At 48.6% G+C, this 22,035-nt stretch overlaps 1 protein-coding gene and 1 long non-coding RNA gene across 2 annotated transcripts; one reads left to right on the forward strand and one right to left on the reverse strand.

The window, feature by feature from the left end:
- Positions 1-7,840: 7,840 nt before the first annotated feature.
- On the reverse strand, positions 7,841-10,980 carry Pla2g2e (phospholipase A2 group IIE). The gene is made up of 4 exons (XM_087906976.1): positions 10,862-10,980; positions 9,878-10,016; positions 9,604-9,710; positions 7,841-8,106 (listed from the first exon to the last, which is right to left on the reverse strand). Exons 1-4 carry the CDS (start codon positions 10,899-10,901, stop codon positions 7,964-7,966), a joined length of 429 nt encoding a protein of 142 aa, XP_087763102.1. The 5' UTR covers positions 10,902-10,980; the 3' UTR covers positions 7,841-7,963.
- A 1,243-nt stretch (positions 10,981-12,223) lies between these two features.
- On the forward strand, positions 12,224-21,658 carry LOC125406366 (uncharacterized). Its single transcript, XR_015738042.1, has 4 exons — positions 12,224-12,285; positions 14,242-14,373; positions 19,707-19,812; positions 21,132-21,658. It is a non-coding gene; the product is annotated as an uncharacterized LOC125406366 (long non-coding RNA).
- The last annotated feature ends 377 nt before the right edge of the window (positions 21,659-22,035 follow it).

Raw genomic sequence — 22,035 nt, forward strand, 5'->3', positions numbered from 1 at the left:
ACCACTGAGCCATCTCTCCAGCCTCCTGAATCTACTTTTAAAATAAAAAAGCAACTACTATTCTCAAATATTTCACATTGGCATGGATTTTTGTATAATGATACAAATTTAAGGTTATTTTTGTTATACTGCGTATATGTTGAAGGTGTTGAGCCTGTGCAGCTCATTTTAAAATGTACTGTATAATTAAGAAATACAGATTAGTAGTAGTTAGTCACCTATAATAATCAAACTTATAGTCATGTTAGGTATGTTTTCAAGGTTAATCCTAGGTTTGTTTAGCTCAGATATACTTAATAGATAATGGTCCTTAACTTGTTAGAGATCTGATCAATATGGCATTTAAATTGTTTAATGGAAAAAGCTTATTATGGCAAAGACTCCCAAATCGTAGTAGTGACCCTGAGGTCTCCAAAGAAGATGACAGGCTACCACGATGACTCCACCTGGGTCTAGCAATGCTGACTACTGGGAAAGATAGATTGTCCCAATGCTGTACCTGCCTCCAGGACCCTGCCTAAACTGTGGACAAGCAGGACACTGGAGAATGAATTGCCCCACTTTGCCTAGACAAAGTAAAACCAGTCTTTCCCATGTTCCTCCTCCACAGGAAAAGCCTCTCATCTTCTGGGCCTGGCAGCCAAAGACCGATGCTGTCTTGGTACCTCTGCTCCCAAGACCATGGAGACCACAGGAGTCTGGGATGACCGTCTAGGTAATGGACCAGTCTCTGCCACTTTAATTGATACATAGGCCATTTGTATTATACTTTGTGCTCTTTGGAGTTGTCCTTCTCAGATCTCTGATGGTACAGATGGCTGGGCTAGCTATAGCTTGGTCAGCTTAGCAGCAGCAGGCATCCAGATTCTTCCCCAAGGCTTCAACCAGCTTGTTAGCTCACTTCCAATGTAAAAGTCAAGCCTTGCTTTTTCTAGAGTCTTCTGTTGAGAAAAGGTAGGCAGGTTTGCTTTGCCATCAGGCTTCATATTAAAAGATAAACAGGTTTCAGATACAACTTTCCACTAAAGGAACATGATTTGAAATGATTGTTCTCAGTAATAACTGCTTGTGCCTCTGGTAAATGATTAAATGGGAAGAAAAAATTTAGAGTCTATGCAAGTCTTGAGGTCTAAGAAAATATTCTAAGGTATATAAAGGTCTGAGGATATGAAGGTCTATGTAAATTCTGGAGGTCTAAGATATATAAAGGTCTCAGGATGTGAAAGCTTAAATAAGTTCTGAGGGTCTCAGAAAATGATTTAAGATATAAACGCAAGTTGTAAAGGCGTAAATGGATGCTTTAAGATATGCAAAATGTTTCAGATTTCTCTCCCCTTCTGTGGCATAAAAGTTCGGAGTTTAACATCAATAGAGTCCTGATAAGTTGGGAGAGCAGCGACTACGTACTGTTCAGTAACAAGTTCAAGATTTTAGATTTCTTTTGGCTGTCTTCCAAGTGTAGATTCTAAGGTGCTTCTCATTGAGCTAAAGGCATTTCAGTCCAATCCATATCTGGCTCTCTGGACAGAAAGAAAATGTTCATTCTTTTTAACCTCCATAGATTTTGCTAGGACCCAAAGGTGTGAGTCTATTCCAGCTCTCAGCTGCTTTTTCTACAATATGGATTCCAGTACAGATTGCTATTGCTAATATACCTGAAATGTTTATATCTCTTTTTGTAAACTGAAAGACTCATGCAAGCTTTAGAGAACCAAGGGAGTCATAAGACTTGAATCCACTTCTCACAGTTCAAAAAGACTCCAGATAAGTACAACCTAAGTTTCCCCACCTGTCTATTCCTGAGGATGGTATTTCTCTCTCTCCTGGTCTTGGGAATCCTCCCCTTCCCCAATTACAAGGACTATAAGCCTGGGAGTTCCAAATATAATATTTTTCTTTAAGTTTCTAAATTTTGACTTCTGTCTCTAGTCTATATCTGTCTCAGCAGATTTCCACTTGACTGACAGATACCCCAAGCATCAGCTACTGTCTACATGTTCCAAACAACTGTAAGCCCTGGACTTGTTGAAAGCTGATGTGGACCAGTCCAGTCGATGTGAATGCTCCCTGTCTCAGTGAACCAGATGCTTCTGGTGAATGCCCCATTGTCTGAATTCCCTACTTGCCTTGGACTAGCATCCCAACCTTCCTGGGCCCTAACCACAACATCCTAGCAGGAAGTCTCAGCAGGAAGTAATTACAGATCAGGGAACATTGCCCCTCATTCCCTAAGAGGCTGGAATGTTAGATCAAATGGAAACTCTATGTCATATGGACAAAATAGCTACCTATCGTGGCTATTGACATACTAGGAAAGGTACCTGCTAGAACTAAATAGACCCATATCTATCAACAGATAGATTCATTAGCTGAAATGGTTCTATAAGGCTGTGACAGGGCAATCAATATGTTCTGTGTAAAACAGAGAGGTTATTATATAGCTTTAAGAGAAAATTGTTGTTTCTATAAACCACTCAGGAATCACTAGAAATAATCTAGTTGTACTTGAAAAAGGGGGAAAATCATTGTAAAAAAGGAAACCTAGATGAAGTAAATAACTGAGAATGGTCTCCATTCTCATTTCCAGACTCCTTCTGGATAGTAAGCCTGAAGTCAGCCATCACAGGGCCTTTGGTCCTTCTGCTTCTGCTAATTGCTTCTGACTCTTACATCACTGATGCCTTAACTAAATGATAATTCCTATTTGGGTACCATTAAGTGAATGGTTATTAGAGCCCAACATAAATATGTACCCATCCCAGAGTCAGGATACAACTCAAGGGGGAAATGTGAGAGCCAAAGTTACATTTTAAGATATATTTACTATGCCTAAAAGATCAGTGAAACAAAATGCCCCTCTCTGATCTGCAAGCCCCTTGCCCAAGGACAGATAGTGAAATGCTGGACGCTATTGTTTATGAGAGATAACATTGGCAGAGGCAGGTAGATCTCTATGAGTTCAAGGACAGCCTGGTCTACAGAGCTAGTTCCAGGATGGCTAGGGCTATTACACAGAGAAACCATGTGTCGAAATCTACCTCCCAAGAGTGAGAGATAACATCACATGTTTTCACTCCTCTAAACAAGTTTGTTTGACCCATCTGCACTGGATGTGCTATATCACATGTGGGCGGGAGGTTCATAGACAGAAAATATATCAGGAGGTATACTTGCCCCTGATTGGATGTAGGCTAGAGGTACATCAGGATGTATACTTGCTCCTAATTAGACCTGATGGGAAATGCAATTAGTTATCCCCCCCCCCTTTTCTTTGTTTTTTTTTTTTTTTTTGAGACAGGCTTTCTTTGTAGCTTTGGAGCCTGTCCTGGAGCTAGCTCTTGTAGACCAGGCTGGCCTTGAACTCACAGAGATCCATCTGCCTCTGCCTCCCAAGCGCTGGGATTAAAGGCATGCACACCACCGCCCAGCAATGAGTTATTCTTAAGCTGCTGCAAACTGTGATTTTGAACCATTTCCCAGGAGGACCTGGCCAGTATTTGATCAAAGCTTGCTTCAAATTTGACTTTAAAAACTGTGGTAGTGGTCTTATTTTCAATCAGTGGTATTAACACAGACTTTTTGGACAAGGGCAAAAATCAGCCACTTTCTTCACCAAAATATCACAAGAACAATCTCTAGGCAACATACTAAAATTCTTCTCTTCTGAAACCTTGAGCCTGCTCTTGCAGTTCAAATCCCCCTCAGCACCACTGTCTTCCATGCTTCTACTAGGCGGGCCCATTAGGCAGCACGTAAAGCATTCAACTGTTTTTCTAACCCAAAATACCAAAATCCAAATTCCTCCAACAAAAACATGGTCAGTCCTATCACAGCGATAGCCTAGTCCCTGGTACCAACTTCTGTATCAGTCAGGGTTTCTATTTCTGTAAAGAGATATCATGGCCACAGCAACTCTTATAAAGGAAAACATTTAATTGTGGTGGCTTTCTTACAGTTTAGAGGTTTAGTCCATTATTACCATGGTGACATGCTGGCAGACATGGTGCTAGAGAAGTAGCTGGGAATCCTACATCTTGCAGGCAACAGGAAGTGGTCTGTCTCACTGGGTATAGCTTGAGCAGACGACACCTCAAACCCGATCTTGCTGTGACATACTTTCTCCAACAAAGACATCCCTATTCCACCAAGGCCATACCTCTTAAGAGTGCTGCTCCCTTTGGGAGCCATTTTCTTTCAATCTACCGCACAAGGTCTCACATAAACATTCTGACAGAGACTAAATCACATGGCAGTCTTTCTGTCCTTCAAGGTCTTGGAGAAGGCTTACTAAGCAAGGAGGAGGTTGTTGGAGAAGTGTCAAGTTTTTGTATATTCAAGGGCACTGCCCAGCCCATGTGACTATCTTCTATTTTTCTTTTCCCTGGCTCCCAGAGACCCCTACCACAGCACAAACATGAATCCACCTACCCACTCATCCATGCACCTATGCAAACATCTATGTGTCCATCTGCCCATGTATCTATTCACCTACTAATTAATCTCACCCCCACATATGCATGCATTGACCCATCCACCCACCCATCCATTCACTCTTCCATCCATCCACTTATGTATCCATCCACCTCATTCATCCATCCTTCTGTGTATCCGTTCATTCAGAGTTCACAAATAAAGCCCTCAAAGTGAGAATTCTGTAAATGCCAACTGCTAACTCTTATGTAGCATTGCTACTCTGACAGCCGTCAGTTCTTAGGACACAAATGGAATGTGTTTATGCGGTGGGCATATAAACATACATTATATGTGTTCAACTAAACCCTAGTACAGGCTTCTTGTGCTGTTCCCTCTTACTCATGCCAACACTCAGGTTGTGACAATTGGCAGCTCCTAGATCGTCACATTCCTGGGGTCCTGCTAACTGTTGACGCTGCCGCAGCAGGCCTGTCATCAGGTCTGAAATCCCTAACAACCTGGCTGTCACTGTCACCCACTGCTGCAGCTGTGATGTCCTCTGTCCATCAGCCACCTTGAGCAGCAAGGGCCTAGGGCAGTGGCTCTCAACCTTCCTGATGCTATGGCCCTTTAATACAGTTCTTCATGTCGCGGTGACCCCTAACAATAGAATGATTTTCATTGCTACTTCCTAACTGTAATTTTGCTACTATTATGAATCATAATGCAAATATCCGATATGCAACCCCCAAAGGCGCCACGACCCACAGGTTAAGAAGCTGGGAAGTGGCAGGACACAGGTCTGTTCTGGACTTCAAGTTCAGGGGTCCTTTATTTGTCAGCCACTTCCACAAGTCTTGAGCTCCGGTATCCAGTGTTTGTACCGAGGACACGCACATGCAAATGGGGTCTAGATGGATTCCTCGACCCATTCACTAAGCATTTATTGAGAAATGGGGGAAACAGAAGGGCCTATGGCCCACAGGCTCGCGGCCTGGTCTGAGGTGCACGCTGGGTCACTGCAGGCTGCTCAGGAGTCTTGTGTCTATATTTTTCACGTATTAGATAGTTATACAAATTATAAGTCGGTCAAGAACATCCCATTGTACCTAAAATCAACCATGGCCAGAAATAACCTCGGACCTTTGCACCCGAATTGCGCACTGCAACCTCCAAGTCTGGACTTTCTCGTTTCATCAGGTCCGTCGCCATCCTATGACGGTGGTGAGGCCGCCTTCGGTGGTCTCTAGGCATATTTCCTGTCGAAAGTGTCACTAGCCCAGAGTGCACTTTGCCCACCTGATAAAGGTTAGGAAACCCCGGGCATGTAAGCCAGAGCTTGATAGTCTTCCTAACCGTCTAAAAAGATGGACACCAGAGGGCGCCGTGGGACCACACTTTCTGTCAAAAAGGGGTCGGGCTGGCGTCCATCACAAGCAGGTTTTGATTTAAGGCCCTATTGCCCGGTGGGTTTGAATCAGCTACAGCAGACACACCCACCGCCCACCTTTCTTCCCAAGCGATGAGATGCTTCACCTTTCAGAGTACCTGATGACGCATCCGTTTGATTTCATGCTCGTAGAGATCTTGTTGTACCGTGAAAAGGAAAAAGGGAGTGGATATGTCCTGAGAGACTCGCCCCGTGCAATGGTTACGCTGCTCTGTGCCGTGGGGCAGGCTCTTCCCGAACCTTCGCTGGCTGCCCACTGATTGCAGATGGTGGAGGTATTACAGCTGGAGTTGTCAGTAAAATCTGCCTGAGCACCTTGCTTCTGCAGGGAATCCTTTAGTGGGCCCAGCAGCGTGAACTCCGTTCTCTTCGCAGGCGCCTGAGCTAGCTGTGTGTGCGCTCGGCTGACCTGCCTGCCCTTCTGGACCTGGCATCTGTTAGGTTCGATTAACACAGCCACACCAGAATGTGGCGATGAAGTAGCTGGTGCCGACTCCTTGAAGCAGGGAAGGACCTGGAGTGAGGGCAACTCTTGGGCAGGGTGTGCCTTCTCTGACCCTCAGATATCCGTCTATCAAAAAACGAATCGGACTAGAGATGTGGCTCCGTTGGTAGAGCGTTTGCTTAGTACGTATGAAGCCCGAGGTTTTATTCCCAGTACTGTGCAAAACCAGCTATTGTAGTTCACGTATGGAAACCTAGCAGTTAGGAGGTGGAGGCAGGAGGATCAGAGGTTTATGGTTATTGTTGGTGACATGAGCCCTTGCCTCAATTTTTCTTTTTAAGTGAGGGTTGGACAAGATGGATCTAGGGCTACTTTTACATCTAAATCAGTCCGTGCTGGTGGGGGCGTTTTGAGGACTGGTGACAATGGGGGCACTATTCTTAGGCTGAGATTTTTTTCATGCTTCTCATTTGGCCAGAGATGTTCCTTGCAGAGGAACATCACATGCCTTGGATAAGATTGTTGAAAAAAAAAAAAGATGCAAAGCCCAGGTGAGGTGACACACACCTTTCACCCCAACCCTCAGCCCTCAGGAGGCAGAGGCAGGTGGGTCTCTGTGATTTCAGGGTCAGACCGGTTCACATAGTGAGTTTCAGGCTGTGGACTGAGAAATGAGGAAGCATGGGAACTTACTGTTGTAGAAAACAAAGGATTTACTGTTGGCCCTGCAGGCAGGAGCCACTGTGACCCATCTGTCCCCACCATATGGTATTGTGCTGGCCAAGGATAGGTGTTCAACATGTGACTGGATGGATGGATGGATGGATGGATGGATGGATGGTTGGTTGGTTGGATAGATGGGTGGGTGGGTGGATGGATGGTTGATGGATGGATGGATGGATAGATGGGTAGATGGATGGATGGGTGGATGGATGGATGGTTGGATGGATGGATGGATGGATGGGTGGATGGATGGATAGGTGGGTGGATGGATGGATGGTCGGTGGATGGGTGGGTGGGTGGATGGATGGGTGGGTGGATGGGTGGGTGGATGGATGGTTGGATGGATGGATGGATGGATGGGTGGATGGATAGATAGGTGGGTAGATGGATGGATGGTGGGTGGATGGGTGGGTGGATGGATGGATGGGTGGGTGGATAGGTGGGTGGATGGATGGATGGTCGGTGGATGGGTGAGTGGATGGATGGATGGGTGGGTGGATGGGTGGGTGGATGGATGGTTGGATGGATGGATGGATGGATGTGTGGATGGATGGATAGGTGGGTGGATGGATGGATGGTGGGTGGATGGGTGAGTGGATGGATGGATAGACAGATGAATGAATGAAAAGGAAACTAGCACCCAAATCCCGGGAAGACAATGGGAGAATATTAGACTTGCAGGGAAATAGAATTCTCTTGTTCAGAAGAGGGAACCGAGGTGTCAGGGGAGACTTAGCGGGTCTTGTGAGTGCTGAAGGGCTGAATGGTCCTGTGGCTCCTTTAGCTGATCCTGGGGAACAGGTGCGGCCCCAGAGGCCAGGGCCTTTGGGCTCTGAGAGGAGGGATGGGTTTGCAAGAGAGGATTTGGGCTCCAAGCTTCTCCAGGCCTGTGACAGTGGCATCCTGGAGTGGCTAAGGAGACGAGGGGGACCTCAGCAGGGTGGGGTGGGCCCGGTGCACAGCTTGTTGGGGTAGTGGGCATACTTGCGGTTATACGTGCCCAGGTTGTGGCGGAAGCAGAGTGCGGCCCGTTTGTCACATTCGCAGGTCTGCCGCTGGCAAGTCGTTCTACCAGCTGGAGGGGAATGGAAACAGGCCAGAGTCTAGGGTGGAGGCTGGGGGCTCAGGCTCTCAGCCACTGGATGAGAGTGACCCCTGGATGCTCTGTGGTCCAGGTTCCCAGCCCCATCCTCAGCCACCTTCGCACTTCCTGTGGAAGCCCATGCTCAAGGGGATGAGTGGGGGCTGGCTTACCACCCTGGGTTTTCCCTTCCTCTCCAAGCCTGCTCACATCACATGATATTAGCCCTCTCCTGCCCTGACAGGATGCTGGTTTCACAACCTCTTTCCTTCCTCCTACCAGGGCCTTAGCAGCCCTCCCCTATGTGTTGAGGTCGTAGGGTGGCCAGTATCCAGGCTGGAGGTTATTAGACTAAGGCAGGGGCCTCCTTCTCAAGGCTTCAGCCTGTCTCTCTCAGAATAGATAGAACCTGCACCTAGCCTGGGCATCAGAGCCAGCAGGCATCATCATGGCAGGCGCCGGTTGCCTCGCAGCCTTACTTTGTGAGGGTCTCTTTCTGCTCTTCAGTCCCTAGGAACCCACCTCCCTGTCTGGAAGGGTCTGGCGCCTCTCTTCCCCCTCAGAGATGGGCATTTTCCTTCATGATTCTGCCTACACCTGCTAGTTCAGCAGGACCGAGGACGCATGCACTTGAAGTCTTGACAGTGGACAGCTGGGGAGATGGGCGTGGTTATCTCAGCGCAATAGGCAAGAAGTCACATGGGCTTTCCAGGGCTCATTCCCTTGGTCAAAGTACCGTGGAGGGCTATGTCCCATCCACCTGACTCCTCCCCTAACGTCCTCAGTGCCAAGGACTTGATGCAGCTGCCCTGCTGAGGGATCCCCTACAGTTGGGAGGCGACCCTAGCCAAATCTGCCTCAGTGGTGCTGGTCTTGGCTAACACTTCGGCACGGACCCCTGAGTTCTGGTCTGAGCCAGTGCCTCAAACTGCGTGGGTCCTTCCCTGCCTCCCACACCCACCAGGCCCTACCCTCCTTCAGGGTTCCTGACTTCACACTGGGAGGAAAGTTTGATTCTCTGATTTGAGAGCCCTCTGGACAGCCTTGCTTTTGGCTTTTTTCCCAGCTGGGGCCCAGAGGAAAGCTGATCGTGCCAAATGGGCACTGAACTTGGCAAAGTGAAGGAGGTGGGTCCAGCTCAGCAGCCCCGCGGGGGGCAAACAACTTGTGAGAATAGGCCTGCTGTTCAGCCAGAGCCCCTCCTGGCCCCTTCTCGGGGAGGGTTGTGTGAATCCAGCTCTGGGTATGGCTCAGTTCAGTCCCTGATGCTCAGTCCCCAGAGGCTGAGGCAGGGCAAGGGCTGCATTGGTGGGTCACAGGGCTGTGGGGCCCAGATGCCTAGTAAGAATCGGAACAGCTGGACAAGCATTGTCACCCTTACGTGATGATGGGAAGCCTACTGGGTCTGGCCCCATGACAAGGGCCAAGGTCACCAGCTGGAGGGACTCCTGCCTACTCAGTGCCTGGCTCATTCCAGGGTTGGCCACCTACCACAGAAGATGGTGTCTCGACCAATCGCGAAGAGGTACTTTTCCAGCTTGGGCTCACAGCCCAGCTTCTCCACACGTCCATAGCAACAGTCATGCGTGTGGCAGCACCTGCGGGGTCAGAGTTAACCTGGAGGAACTGGGCTGGGCTGGGCTGGAGGCAGAAGCGACTGGGACATCCCCAGGACTCAGAGGGGATGAAAGTGCCCCAGGACCTCCTTCCTCCCCGGCTGCTTCCCCACCTCCTCTCCCTCCTCCTCCCAGGTCCTCCCGCTCACCAATCAGTCTGGTCCACTGGCCAGTTGGAGCCACCTACACCACAGTAGCAGCCATAGTCATTGTACTGCAGCGCAGACTTCCCCGTCATTCTCTCGATCATCACTCCAAACTGGACCAGGTTCCCGCTAGCCAGGGATGCTACAGCAGAGGAGGCAGGGACCACAAGGTACTTCAGGGCCAGTGAGCATCACCCGCCTGCCTCTGCCGCCCTAGTGCTAGGACTCAAGGCGTGCACCACCATAGCCTGGCTGGTATCAGATATCTTTATTATCTCCCATCTTACTTTTTTGAGACGGAATCTCTCAAAAAAAAAAAAAACCAAAAACAAACACAAACAAACAAACAAAAACCTGGCCGATTTGGTTAGACTGGCTAGACAGCAAGCCGGAAGATCCGCCTATCTCTGTGCCCCAGCAACGGGGTTACAGATGTGTGCCACAACGCCTAGCTTTTTGTGAGTCTTGGGGATTTGAACTCAGGTCCTCGTGCTTGTCTGTCTTTGCAATCTCCTGCCCACCTGGTGCTCCTCACTCCTTTCTGCCTGCTCATGCTGTGCAGACCTCTCCACGGACTCTTAATCTTTCTCAGAAAAATCTTCATTTCCCCAGACCTCAGCCCTGTCTCCCCAGCAGCACTTGGTTCCCCACAAAGATCTCCTCACGCACCCCTGCGTCTGCTTCCCAGCTGATTCTGTGGACCTCCTCAGATTCCTTCAGACCCTTCTGATTCAGCTGTGGGGAGGTGCCCATTCGAAGCGGGGATGCCAAAGCCCCACTCCCTTCCCCTCTACGGTCTCCTCAGCCCCCCCCCCCCCTTCTTTCCCAATCACTGCTGGCTCAGGCAGCTCACATTCCAGGGTCACCGGGTGGCCTCTAGCACTTGGTACCCATGATGCCCTGTGCAGGGCCATGCTCAGGCATCCAGAGAGCTTCCTATTGCCAGATGGGGCAGGATGCAGCGGGGAGGTCATGAAGGTCACTTACCCAGGAGGCAAAGGAAGGCCAGGGCAAGGGGCGGTTTCATCCTGGGGGAGGTAAGCAGGGGGCACAGGAGCCTGCTGTGGTGGGAGGAAGTGAGCAGGGCCTCTGATCTCAGGCCACCTCCCAATTAGTTAAATACACAGGTCCTGCCCACTCCCCCATCATTAACCCTTGAGTGCCCAGTGATGCAATAATTCTTCCAGCTTTGACACTTTGGCTGAGTTCCCAGGGGAGGGGCCAGCTAGAGTCCTTGGGACTCTGCCTCCAAGGGGGTGTGGGAACAGGGGTGGGGCAGTCTTGGGGCCATCTTTCCTCCTGCCCATCTCCCGAACTCCCACGTTTCAAATTTACAATCCTTGCTCCCAGTGGCTGTGCCTTGTTTTCCCAAGCTTAATATTGCACCCATTCTCTTTAAACCAACTCAGTGGATGAGACCCAGTGTGGCAGGTGGGGGTGGGGGGGTGGGGGGGGTGGGGGGTGGGGCACTGAAGCCCTCACAGGGCCAAGCCCCAAGTCTGTCCCATTTCCAAGGCAGAACTGCCCCTTCCCATTCTTCCCCGACTGAGATAACTTGACCATCGCTTCCAGTCAACACTCAGGGCCCCTGACCACAAGGCCTTGGGCAGGTCTTTTCCCTCACTTGGGTCATCAATATTCCTGTCTATGCTACAGAGACAGAGGTATCTGCCTCACCTCCTTCATGGGAACTGGCCCTCACTGAGCATGTGCGGGGTCCCAGGTGACTCACTCACAAACAAGGCCAAAGCAATGAAGGGCTTAGGCTTCCATGGTTCCCCTGTTACAGAGTGGGGAACAGATCCATACACCTCAGTAAATGAGGAGCCACAATATGGACCCAGGCAGTTCTGAAGGACTTACCCAGGGTCAGCTTAGCCCCCTGCGGGGAGCACAGTGCCTTTCAGGCCACCACTTAGTGTAAAACCAGAGGATTGAGTGTAACACAGCCCGCACTAAGTCTGACTTTATATTACCACAGTTATAAAGTAACTTCCTATGTTCGATTTTTTTCTTTCAGTCTGAGGACATGGCTGGGGCACGTGGCTGAAGCACTTTCTTCCCAACTTCAAGCCTCAGTTGCTTGAGGCTGCTCAGCTGTCTAAAGTCTGTCTTCTCTCCCTGGTCTTGGTTGGGCCTCATGATAAGGAATCCAGACACCCTGGGCCAGAGGCCTCAGTCTCTGGGGAGTTTCTCCACAGAGTCAGGAGGAGGGGGCTCCCTGGGCTGTGTGATTTGGGATGACAGGTTTGAACACAGAAAGGAAGCCCTGTAAATAAGACTGTGCACAGGGCCTCGGCCCCACCCCCAGCCCCGCCCATCACTTCCTGCTACTTACTATCCCCACCCCCACCCTGGGCCCCTGGGTGCTGGGAGCTCTGTCCCCATTGCAGAGGCCACGGGGACCAGAGGTGAGTCCAGCTGCCTGGGACACTCTGCAGCTGTGAGTGAGTCACCGCCTACTCAGAGAGGTCCTTTTTCTTGGCATTTCCTTTTGATTTTAATGAGGGCTGTCTTGGCAGCCCCTGGCTTCTGGCCTGGGTCATGAGGCCTCAAACTGTGAGTCATAAGAGCTTCCTTCTAACAACAGGGCAACATGGCTTTCGTCCCTGTCTGGGAAGCGTGGTCTCCGGCAGGGTCAGAGCAGAGGAAGAAGGGAAGAAGAGTTGCTTTTGGGGTCCATTTTGAATCCTGGCCCAGACAAGCTGGGGGACCCTGAAAGTTCCTGTAGGTCTGTAGCTGTGGTGAAGGGATCTAGGCTGCCTTCCTGGAGGAGGCACCCCGCTGAAGTGCTACGCTGGCGAAGGCTGGACTCGGAGTAGTTCAGACATTCTGGACGGGGTTGGTGCTTGGGCCTCACACCTCTGGCACAATGCGGCAGAAATTACAGCAAAGCCAGGACTTGAATGATGGTACCTTTGCTTAGGGCTTGAATGACATTGGCCCAGCTTCATCATCTATAAAAATGGAAATAATAAGACTGATCTTTCAGGGCTATAAGCCAGCTGAAAAGGAAATGAGACAAAATGACATTTTATAGGCAGCTGTGTCCTTCAGGGGAACCCATCCATATTGGGTCCCTCTTTCTCATCCCTCTTTCTTGCCCCCTCTCCTGAGTCCAGAGGAGGCAGCTGCTGTGGGGAGCTGAAGGCACTCAGTCAACCTGAGAAAGGCACGCAGGCAGTCTGTGTGTCCAGTGTTTCCATGGAACCACTGTAGCTGCTTGACGGAGTGTGGGGAGGGTGAAGGGATAGGGTGATGGATGGAGGTGTTGGCTGGAAGGTCAGGGTAGAGATGTTGAGGGGATAAAGAACTCAGACCCTTAGCACCGATTCTTGCTCTTGGTATAAATCTGCATCTTTGTTGGGGCTGGAAATGTAGCCTCGTTGGTACAATGCTTGCCTGGTGTATGTGAAGCCCTAGCTTTGATTACCTGTTCTGTATGAGCTGGGTGTTTGGGGGGGTACATTAGGAACCCCAGCACTCAGAAGGCAAAGGCAGGATGATCCAAAGCTGGCGTTTATCTTTGGGTGTCTAGGAGTTGAAGCCCAGCTCGGGCTACAAGTCTGAGATGGCTCAGTTGGCAGGAGAGCTTGCTGCAGAAGCATGAGGACCCGGGTTCAAGTCCCCAGCATCCACATAGAAAATCAAGTGTGGCTATACTTGCCTTTAATCTCAGTGCTCTGGGAGGCAGAGACAGGAGGATTGCTGGAGCTTGCCTGCTGCAGCCTGGCTCCAGGTTCAGTGAGAGAGCCTGTTTCAAGGGAGTAAGAAAAAGAGTGATGGAGCTGGCACTTGATGTCTTCCTCTGGACTCCTCAAGAACTTTCACTGATGTGTATACCTGCAAGTACATGTGCACAGCACACACACACACACACACACACACACACACACACACACACACAGATGCACACACATACACATACACACAGAGATGCACACACACACAGATGCACTCATGCACACATACACACACCTCTTTTAGCTCAAAAGTCAATGCAATCATCCTCATCAAATCAAAGGCTACAGTTTACTGATTTCCTACAGAGCAGTGAGCACGGTGCTGCAAGCCCACTCTCTGCCGCAGGCTTCTGATGTCTCCTAGAGTCTTAAGGACCCTGTGGAGCCCTCTGAACAAAGTGACTGTGTTAGTCACTTTTCTGGTTGTTATGTCAAAATATCTGACCAAAGAAGTTTAAGGGGGAAGGGTCTCTTCTGGCTCGCAGTTCGAGGGTGCACAGTCCATTGCGGCAGGAAGGCATGGGGCACGAGCGTGAAGCAACTGCTCACATGGCATCCTCAGTCAGGAAGCAGAGAGAAATGAGGCTGATTCTCAGCTTGTGTTCTCCTTTCTGTTTATTCCAGACCTTGGGATGATGATGGCCTCCCTCCTAGTTAGAGCTTTCCGGAAGTTTCTTCTGAGAGTACCCAGAAGGGTTTCCATGGCGACCATAAATCCTGTCAAGGTGATGATGAAGATGAACCATTAGCAGCACGGTAACCTTATCAACGTTTCTTCAGTCAGTAAATTAAACTGAGAGCCTACTCTGTGCTGGGGACACACCAGAGAGTAGAAGCAAGGGGAGTTCCCTGCTAGTTACAGCCAGAGAATATTCTGGAAGTACAGGAACCTTCAGGCCTGCTTGGATCATGGAGCACATTCTATATCCACTTCTGTCCTTTCTCTCCTGTTCCTTCTCTGCATTATTCTTGTGTTTAAGCTGACTTCTATGGTTGGAAGATGGTCGCCTGTGTTAAAGGGCCTCCTACTTCCTCCTCTCCATTGGAGACCACAAAGACCGACCTCCAGTCCTCAGAAGTCTTTGGCTTTGTTCTGTGAACTCAACCTGACGCCATCCTCATTGCAATGGGCAGAGTATGAAAGCTGGTTGACTTGTCCCTCAGGGTCCATCTGGAGTTATATGTGGTCGTGAACTATCCAATGTGAGTGTTGGGACCCAAACACTCTCAACCACCAAGCTAGTTCTCCAGTTCCCCCGGAGACATTTTCTGCAAGTCCCAAGTTCCAATTCACATATCACTCAAAGAGTCAATATACCAAGAATGGCTCAGGCAGCATCCTGCCAATCAAACCCCTACAAGTCTGAATTCTTTTATCTGAAGAGAAATGGCGAGAAGTGCCAGCAGGAGGCGGTGTAAACGCTGGGCTAGTGAGCTCAGTGGTAGAGCACTTTCCTGACAGGTTACCAGTCCTGGGCTTTGGAGTCCCCACTACCAAAACAAAGGCAGTAGAAGAGGGGGCTGGAGAGAGGGCTCAACAGTTAAGAGGATTTGCTGTTCTTCTAGAGAACCCAAATTTGGTTCCCATCCCAGAAACATCTTGTATTGCTCACAACCACCTGCAATTTCAGATTGGACGATGACCAAAGACACCGTTCTGGAGAGTGGACAATAGTCAAAGAGACCACTGTCCTGACCTACATGCTATTTTCTTCTCCTTAGGGAATTTATTTTTAATTACATGCATATGTCTATGTACGAGTATATATGTTCTGTGGGGGGCTATGTACAGGGTGCAGTGCCTATAGTGGCTAGAAGAGGGCGGCAGATCCCCTGGGGCTAGAATTATGGGAGTTTGTGAATTGATAGGTGTAGGTGCTGGAAACCAAACTCAGGTTTTCTGCAAGAACAGCGAGCTCTCTTATCTGGGACCCAAAGTCACTAGCATAGGCCTGCCTCCTGAGCAGTGTTTTCTCTCTTGGTGATTGACAAGCCCATTTGGGTTAACTCTTAAGGGAGGGGACAATGACCCGGCCCTGTTCTTCATCTAAAAGCCTCCTGCAAAGTGGTAACCTCGGGATCTTCCTGACAGTTAAGAAAGTCTCCACCCGGGATCATACAGCTCAGATTCCATTCTTCTGATAAGAAAACCACACCACAGAACATATTTATTCAAATTAAAGGAAGACAGAAATTAAATAAACAGAAAAAACAGCAAGTCATGGGACTGGGTGATGGTTCAGAGGTCAAACTGATTGCTGAGCAATCATAGGGACCAGAGTTTGGTTCCCTAGCACTTTCTTACAAACAGACATGGAGCCATTTGTCTGTAACCCCAGCACTAGGGATGGAGAGATAGGTGAATTCCAGGGCTGGCAGGCCAGCCGGTCTAGCTGAACTGGTGAGCTCCAGGTTCACTGAGAGACTGACCCTGTCTCAAAAATTGAGGTGGAAGAACTATTGAAGGAAACATCACAACTATAGTATGTAAGCCACTTGTTTGTTCCTGGCTGCTCAGCCCCAAACCACACAGAAACTGTATAATTAAATCCCTACTTGGCCCATTAGCTCTAGCTTCTTACTGGCTAACTCTTGCTTCTTATTTTAATCCATTTCTAGTAATCTGTGTATTGCCACATGTCTGTGCCTTACTGGCAAGTTTCCATCCTGCGTTTGTCTTTGGCAGGGCTACATGGCTTCTGACTGACCCCCGCCTTCTTTTCTCCCAGCATTCAGTTTAGTTTTTCCCACCTAGCTCTGTTCTGCCCTGCTCTGCTATAGGCTCAAAGCAGTTTCTTTATTCACCAATGGTATTCACAGCATACAGAGGGGAATCCCACATCACACGACATCAACTCTGGCCTCTATGCAAGATGGCACAGTTAGCATGTGTGTGCAAGTGCCTGCGCATGTGAGTGTGTGTGTGTGTGTGTGCATGTGTGTATGCACACACATGAAGTTAGGACTTCCTAGGATGCTATGGTCTTCCCTGAATGGGTCTCAGCAAAGCCCTGCTGCCTTCTTTCCTCCTCTTGTCTGGTATGTAATCAGTAGCTACCCTTTCACACAGGATTTTAAATTTCAAGGTAACTGTCATGAACATGGTCCACTGGAAACATAGATGGGTACATCTGTATCTTTCCATAATGTCTGAATTTATCGAATGTGCTGGTTTCATTGGCTGTGGCTTATCAAGTAGTCCTGATGTCCCTAGAAAGCATGACTGTTGCAATCACAGGTCCTTTTTATTACAATCCTGGTAACTAATATTAACTCAGAACACACAGTATATGCTACACATTTGAACATGTGTGTACGCATGCGTTTAGAAATAGGCGTATTATGTATATGTTATATATACACATACATGTGTTACAGAAAGAGGCCTTACTGGAGGCAGAGGCTGAGAGCCGCTGCAGGAGGTTGATGAATATTAACATGTCTAAGTGGAGAACTTCAGGGAACTAGGCAGAGTTGACCTGGGGGTCCCGAGTTGCTGGGACTGACCAAACCTGATCAACAGGGTGGGAGCATGGGGGCAAGGTGCGACTTTGTCTGGGTGGATAGGGATAGACGGATGAACATACAGATGGCAGTTGAGATCAGACCACATCAAGCATTGGGTACCCACAGTCTGTGCTGAGCTGAAACCCCTGAGACAGTTGGAGGTTCCCTGTCTATTGGTCCTTTGACACCATACACACACACACACACACACACACACACACACACACACACACACACACACACACCAGGAAGCTGGATGACAGGTTGGCAGAGCCATTGTTATTGTAGTATTAGGTGTTCTTCTTTCTATGGGGTCCGGAAGAGGGTGTCGTGCCCTCTATTGGTTTCGTGTGTTTGGTCAGTTTCTCCTACGGGTTTAATACATTCTCATTCCCATGTGTTCTTAATAAACTTTGGTGAGTGTATAGTTGGGTGTAGTGATATTTCGTTTGTATTTTAATAAATAAAGCTTGCCTGGAGATCAGAGAGTAAAACAGTCCCACTGATCAACTTTACAGACCAGGCAGTGGTGACACACACCTTTAATCCAAATAACCACACTAGTTTGCCATAGAAACTGAGCAGTGCATGCCTTTAATCCCAGTCCTGGAGAAGAATATAAAACGAGAGGAAACAGCTCTCAGACACAGTCTCATTCTGAGATTCCTGGAGGCAGGATTGCCATTTCGAACTGAGGTAGAGGTAGGAGCCAGTGGCTTGCTGTTTTGCTTTTCTGACTTTAAGGTTGAACCCCAACTTCTGTCTCTGGGTTTTTATTAATCGTGCTGCAGGTGGGGCTTTCTTAACCTTTGGAAACAAGTTATTATCTGTCAATGTCTCCCGGGTGGTGCTGAACAGGGTGGTGTCTACATGCCCACAACACAGTCACTTGTTCCTGGATTCTTGCTCAAATTGGAACTAAATGCTGCCCAACACCCATTCTTCCACTCAGTATGAATGAACTGAGAACAGGACCCACTGTGTCTCCACGGAGCTCAGTGGTGACATGCCTTCCCTCCTTTCACATGGCAGGCCTTAGGAAAAGCAAACTCTAATGAGAAGCGATTACAGCATTTCCCCTTAGGGTGAGTGGCAGCCCTCTTCTGGTCCTTTCAGGTACTGTATGTAGGTGGTGCACATACATACACTCAGGGCAACACACATGAATATATAATAAAGATAAGGAATAAATTAGTTGGATGAGGTGACATGCTCTTTCAGATCTGGAAGATGGACTATGACTTTCATTAAGAAGCTTCCTAAATGGAGAGTAAAAATAAAATGGGCAAAGAAATACCTGGAAGTGGCCACAGTATAGGAAACACTATGTAAGCTTCCATAGCAATGCAACATAACTTTGTATGTTGCAACTTTGAAAATAAACTAAATTCCCTTAAATCAAGGGGTGTTGAAAGCAAAATCTAACTATTGCTTTGAAGATCACAGATAGAGAGTCGTATCCATGATGAACAAAGTCTCCACAAACCAAGGTGGAGGCTTGAGGCCTATTGGTTAAACCCACAGGCACAAACCCAAAGACCACAGTCACTCTGCAATGGTGAAGGACACATGGCAGCCTTAGAGAGTACCCATAACCAAGGGCTCACTGTGCTCATGAACAGCTGCCACAGGAGAAAGGACACCTGACAAAAGATGCAGAAATGGGACCCCAAAATGTGTTAGTGGAAGAAGAAAATAAAAAGAAAATTGCAAATTGTTTTTTATTTTTAAGATGTACCTGGCCCCTGTGACTTCACTGGAGACTTTTTCAAATGTTGGGAAGAGAGGGAAACTGGAAGCAGGCATTCATGCTGTAGCAAGAGATGCATGGTTATTGTTTTCATTTCATTTTATTTTTTTTAATTTTATGTGTTTGTGTTGTTTTGAATCCGGGTCTCATGCCTCCCAGACTGTCCTAGGACTCAATATATCAATAGGGATGACTTTGAACTTCTGGTCCTCCTGTCCTGAGTCCTGGGATCACAACTGTGCACCACCATGCCCAGTTTTATAGGGTGCTGGGAATCAAACCCAGGGCTTTGTGCTTGTCAGGCACATCCGCAACCCGAGGACGAGTGTTCTTCTGTGGGAGCACTTATGCCCTTCTTTGGGAGCACTTGCGCCCTTCTGTGGGAGCACTTACGCCCTTCTGTGGGAACACTTATGCCCTGCTCATGTTGTTTCCTTCTGATGCGTAGACCATCCACTGGTGTAACTCCTCATGGGTTCCCACTACCTATGCCCTTATTCCTTCCTGATCCTTCCATGAGGAACACATTTGGCAGAGGACTCTGGGTATGCCCAGCACATCCTCTTTCTCCTTGTTAGCACAGCGTTGCCTACCTGCAGAAGGCTCTTCCGTTTGGGGTTGTGTGGCCAGCTTAGCTGGAGAGCTCTCTCACACTCTGGTGGCTCAGCAGTGTTCCTGGCCGGGCTGGTTAGTCATCTAATTCTAAGGAAGTGGAATTAGGAAGTTTACAGCTACCTCCTCCAATTTAGCTTCAATCAAGACTTTTTGAAGTCGGGACTAATTTGATCGCTACCCGGCTGACTCACCTGTCTCTCAATTGGTCCAAATCTAGACAGGGAAGCAGGGTGTAATTCTTCTCTGACCTTGTCTCCGAGCCCCTGAGCCAATGACTGATCTGGGAACTTAATAAACAAGGAGGCGAACCAGAAAAGCCAAGGGTAAGTGGTATTTGAGGTAAGCTTCCAAGACGATCTCGGGAGCCATAGCAGGGTCACAGGGAGGGGCATAGCAAATGGGAGTGACAGGGCCTGGGCACAGCATGGACTTCACAGGCTTTAGTATTTAGGTCACTGCATCTTATCCTTGAACCACACAGAACTGGCCTGGGCACAGGCTGGGGGGAGAGGGGAGAACTGAAGTTGAGGAAGACAGCTCAAGGAGTAAGGACCAACTGCTTCTGGTCCTTAGCAAACCTTCTGTCTGCAAACCCCGCAGCCGCCACTGGGGGCGGGGCAATAGCTTCAGGTCAGGGCTTTAAGGTCAACTAAATTCCTGTGTGCTTATAAAAGAACATCGCTGCCCAAAATGTGGTGGGGATTTTATTAAGGATGTCCATTCTGGTCCATTCGGTCTGAACTGAGGACTAAGATGTGGGCATACTATGGGTACCACAGTAGCTCCCTCCCCAAGACTATCAAAAAGATAGTTTTTGATTCTCACTGACTTTTGCGCTGACTCACCTTTGATGTAGGGGCACCTCTTAACTTCATGGGCTGCTTAACCACACTGCCAGCCTTCACCCAGCCACATCAGGAGCATCCTCCCAGTTGCCACATACATCTGCTTCAGATGTTTCCAAGTGTCCCCCAGTGCAGCTAGCCACCCCCAATTGAGAACAATGCTCTAGAGTTATCTTGGGGGCCACTCAACACAATGGGAATGGACTGACATCTAGGGAGCCATCTAAGCCTGTCCTCAATTCTAGTAGAAATCTGAGGCGAGCTCTGGGGCTGGAGAGATGGTTCAGCAGGCCAGAGAGCTTGTGGTTCAGTCACAAGGACACCGATGCCTCACAATCCCCTGTAACTCTAGTTCCAAGGGACCCGACACCTTCTTGAGCACCCTCATGCACATGTGTTCATACATGCATGCATGTATCCATCCAGCTCATACATGCATGCACGTATCCATCCATCCATGTACACACATACATGAATAATTTTTTAAAAGGTTGGTTCTGGATATCTTGCTTACAGAAGATGGATCACAAGTAATTGCCAGATTCCACCATGGAAGGTTAAAAAAAAGTTATGGATGTTCTCTGTATAAATATAATGTGTCATCTGGCGTATATTGAGACACAGGAATTAATGCCATTAAGTTCGGTTCTGGTTGACTTGAGGGTCAGGAAGTGAAAACAGCCAGTGTCATACGATTCTGCCTCTAAGATCCAGATTGCACGGGGAGTTTAAAAAGAGACCAGAAAGACTTGAGAAGCGTGACTCAGTATACTTATTTTTTTTTCCCCTAAAAAAAGAATCTGAACAGGAACAGTGAATGAGGGAAAATGAAGTAAATACAGGAAGACAGGAAAAGAGATTCACACGGTCCCCTACCAGCAGAGTCAACATCAGCTGCTGGGCTGGTTCATCCTGTCAACTCCATCACCATGGAAACACATCTTCAGGGAGCTTAGGAGAGATCGTTTAGACCGGCTGAGGTGGAAGACCCACCCTCCATGTGGGCGGTGCCATTCCCTAGGCCGGGGGTCCCAACGACTACAGAGGAGGAAGTCAGCTGAGCATCAGCATCCCTCTCTCTGCTTCCTGCCTATGGACCGGATGTGACCAGCTGCCTCATGCTCCGGTGGTGACCATGCTTACCCCACCACGATGGACTGTGTCCCCTGGTCCTTAACTTGCTTTTGGGAAGTGTTTTGCCACAGCAATGAAACTAGTAAGCCCAGGGACCTAGCAGAAATGTGGATTCTTAGGCCCCACCCAGACCTGCTGAATCAGAACCTCTGTAAACCGGGCCCCGGAAGTAAAATTTACTGGCTCGTCATGGTGATTCCGATGCTTGCCTAAGTGTCACGACCACACTGCCTTAAGAGAAATGTGGGTGCACTAGGAGTGACAAGAAGCAAGAGGAAACAATGCTTTCTGTGTGTGCATGTATGTGTGTGTGTGTGTGAGAGAGAGACAGAAACAGAGAGCGTGTATGCGCCTCGTAAACCTGTATAGAGGGCAGGGATCGATAATGAGCTATCTTCCTCAATTGCTTTGCCATCTTACATGTTTGTTTGTTTGTTTTTTCAAGTCAGGATTTCTCTGTGTAGCAGCCCTAGCTGTCCTGGAACTTGCTCTGTAGGTCAGGCTGGCCTCAAACTCACAAAGATCCTCCTGTCTTTGTCTCTGAGCACTGGGATTAAAGGTGTGCGC

This window comes from Myodes glareolus, chromosome 6 (assembly GCF_982192425.1).
Source record: "Myodes glareolus chromosome 6, mMyoGla1.1, whole genome shotgun sequence".
In the NCBI taxonomy this organism is placed as follows: Eukaryota; Metazoa; Chordata; class Mammalia; order Rodentia; family Cricetidae; genus Myodes; species Myodes glareolus.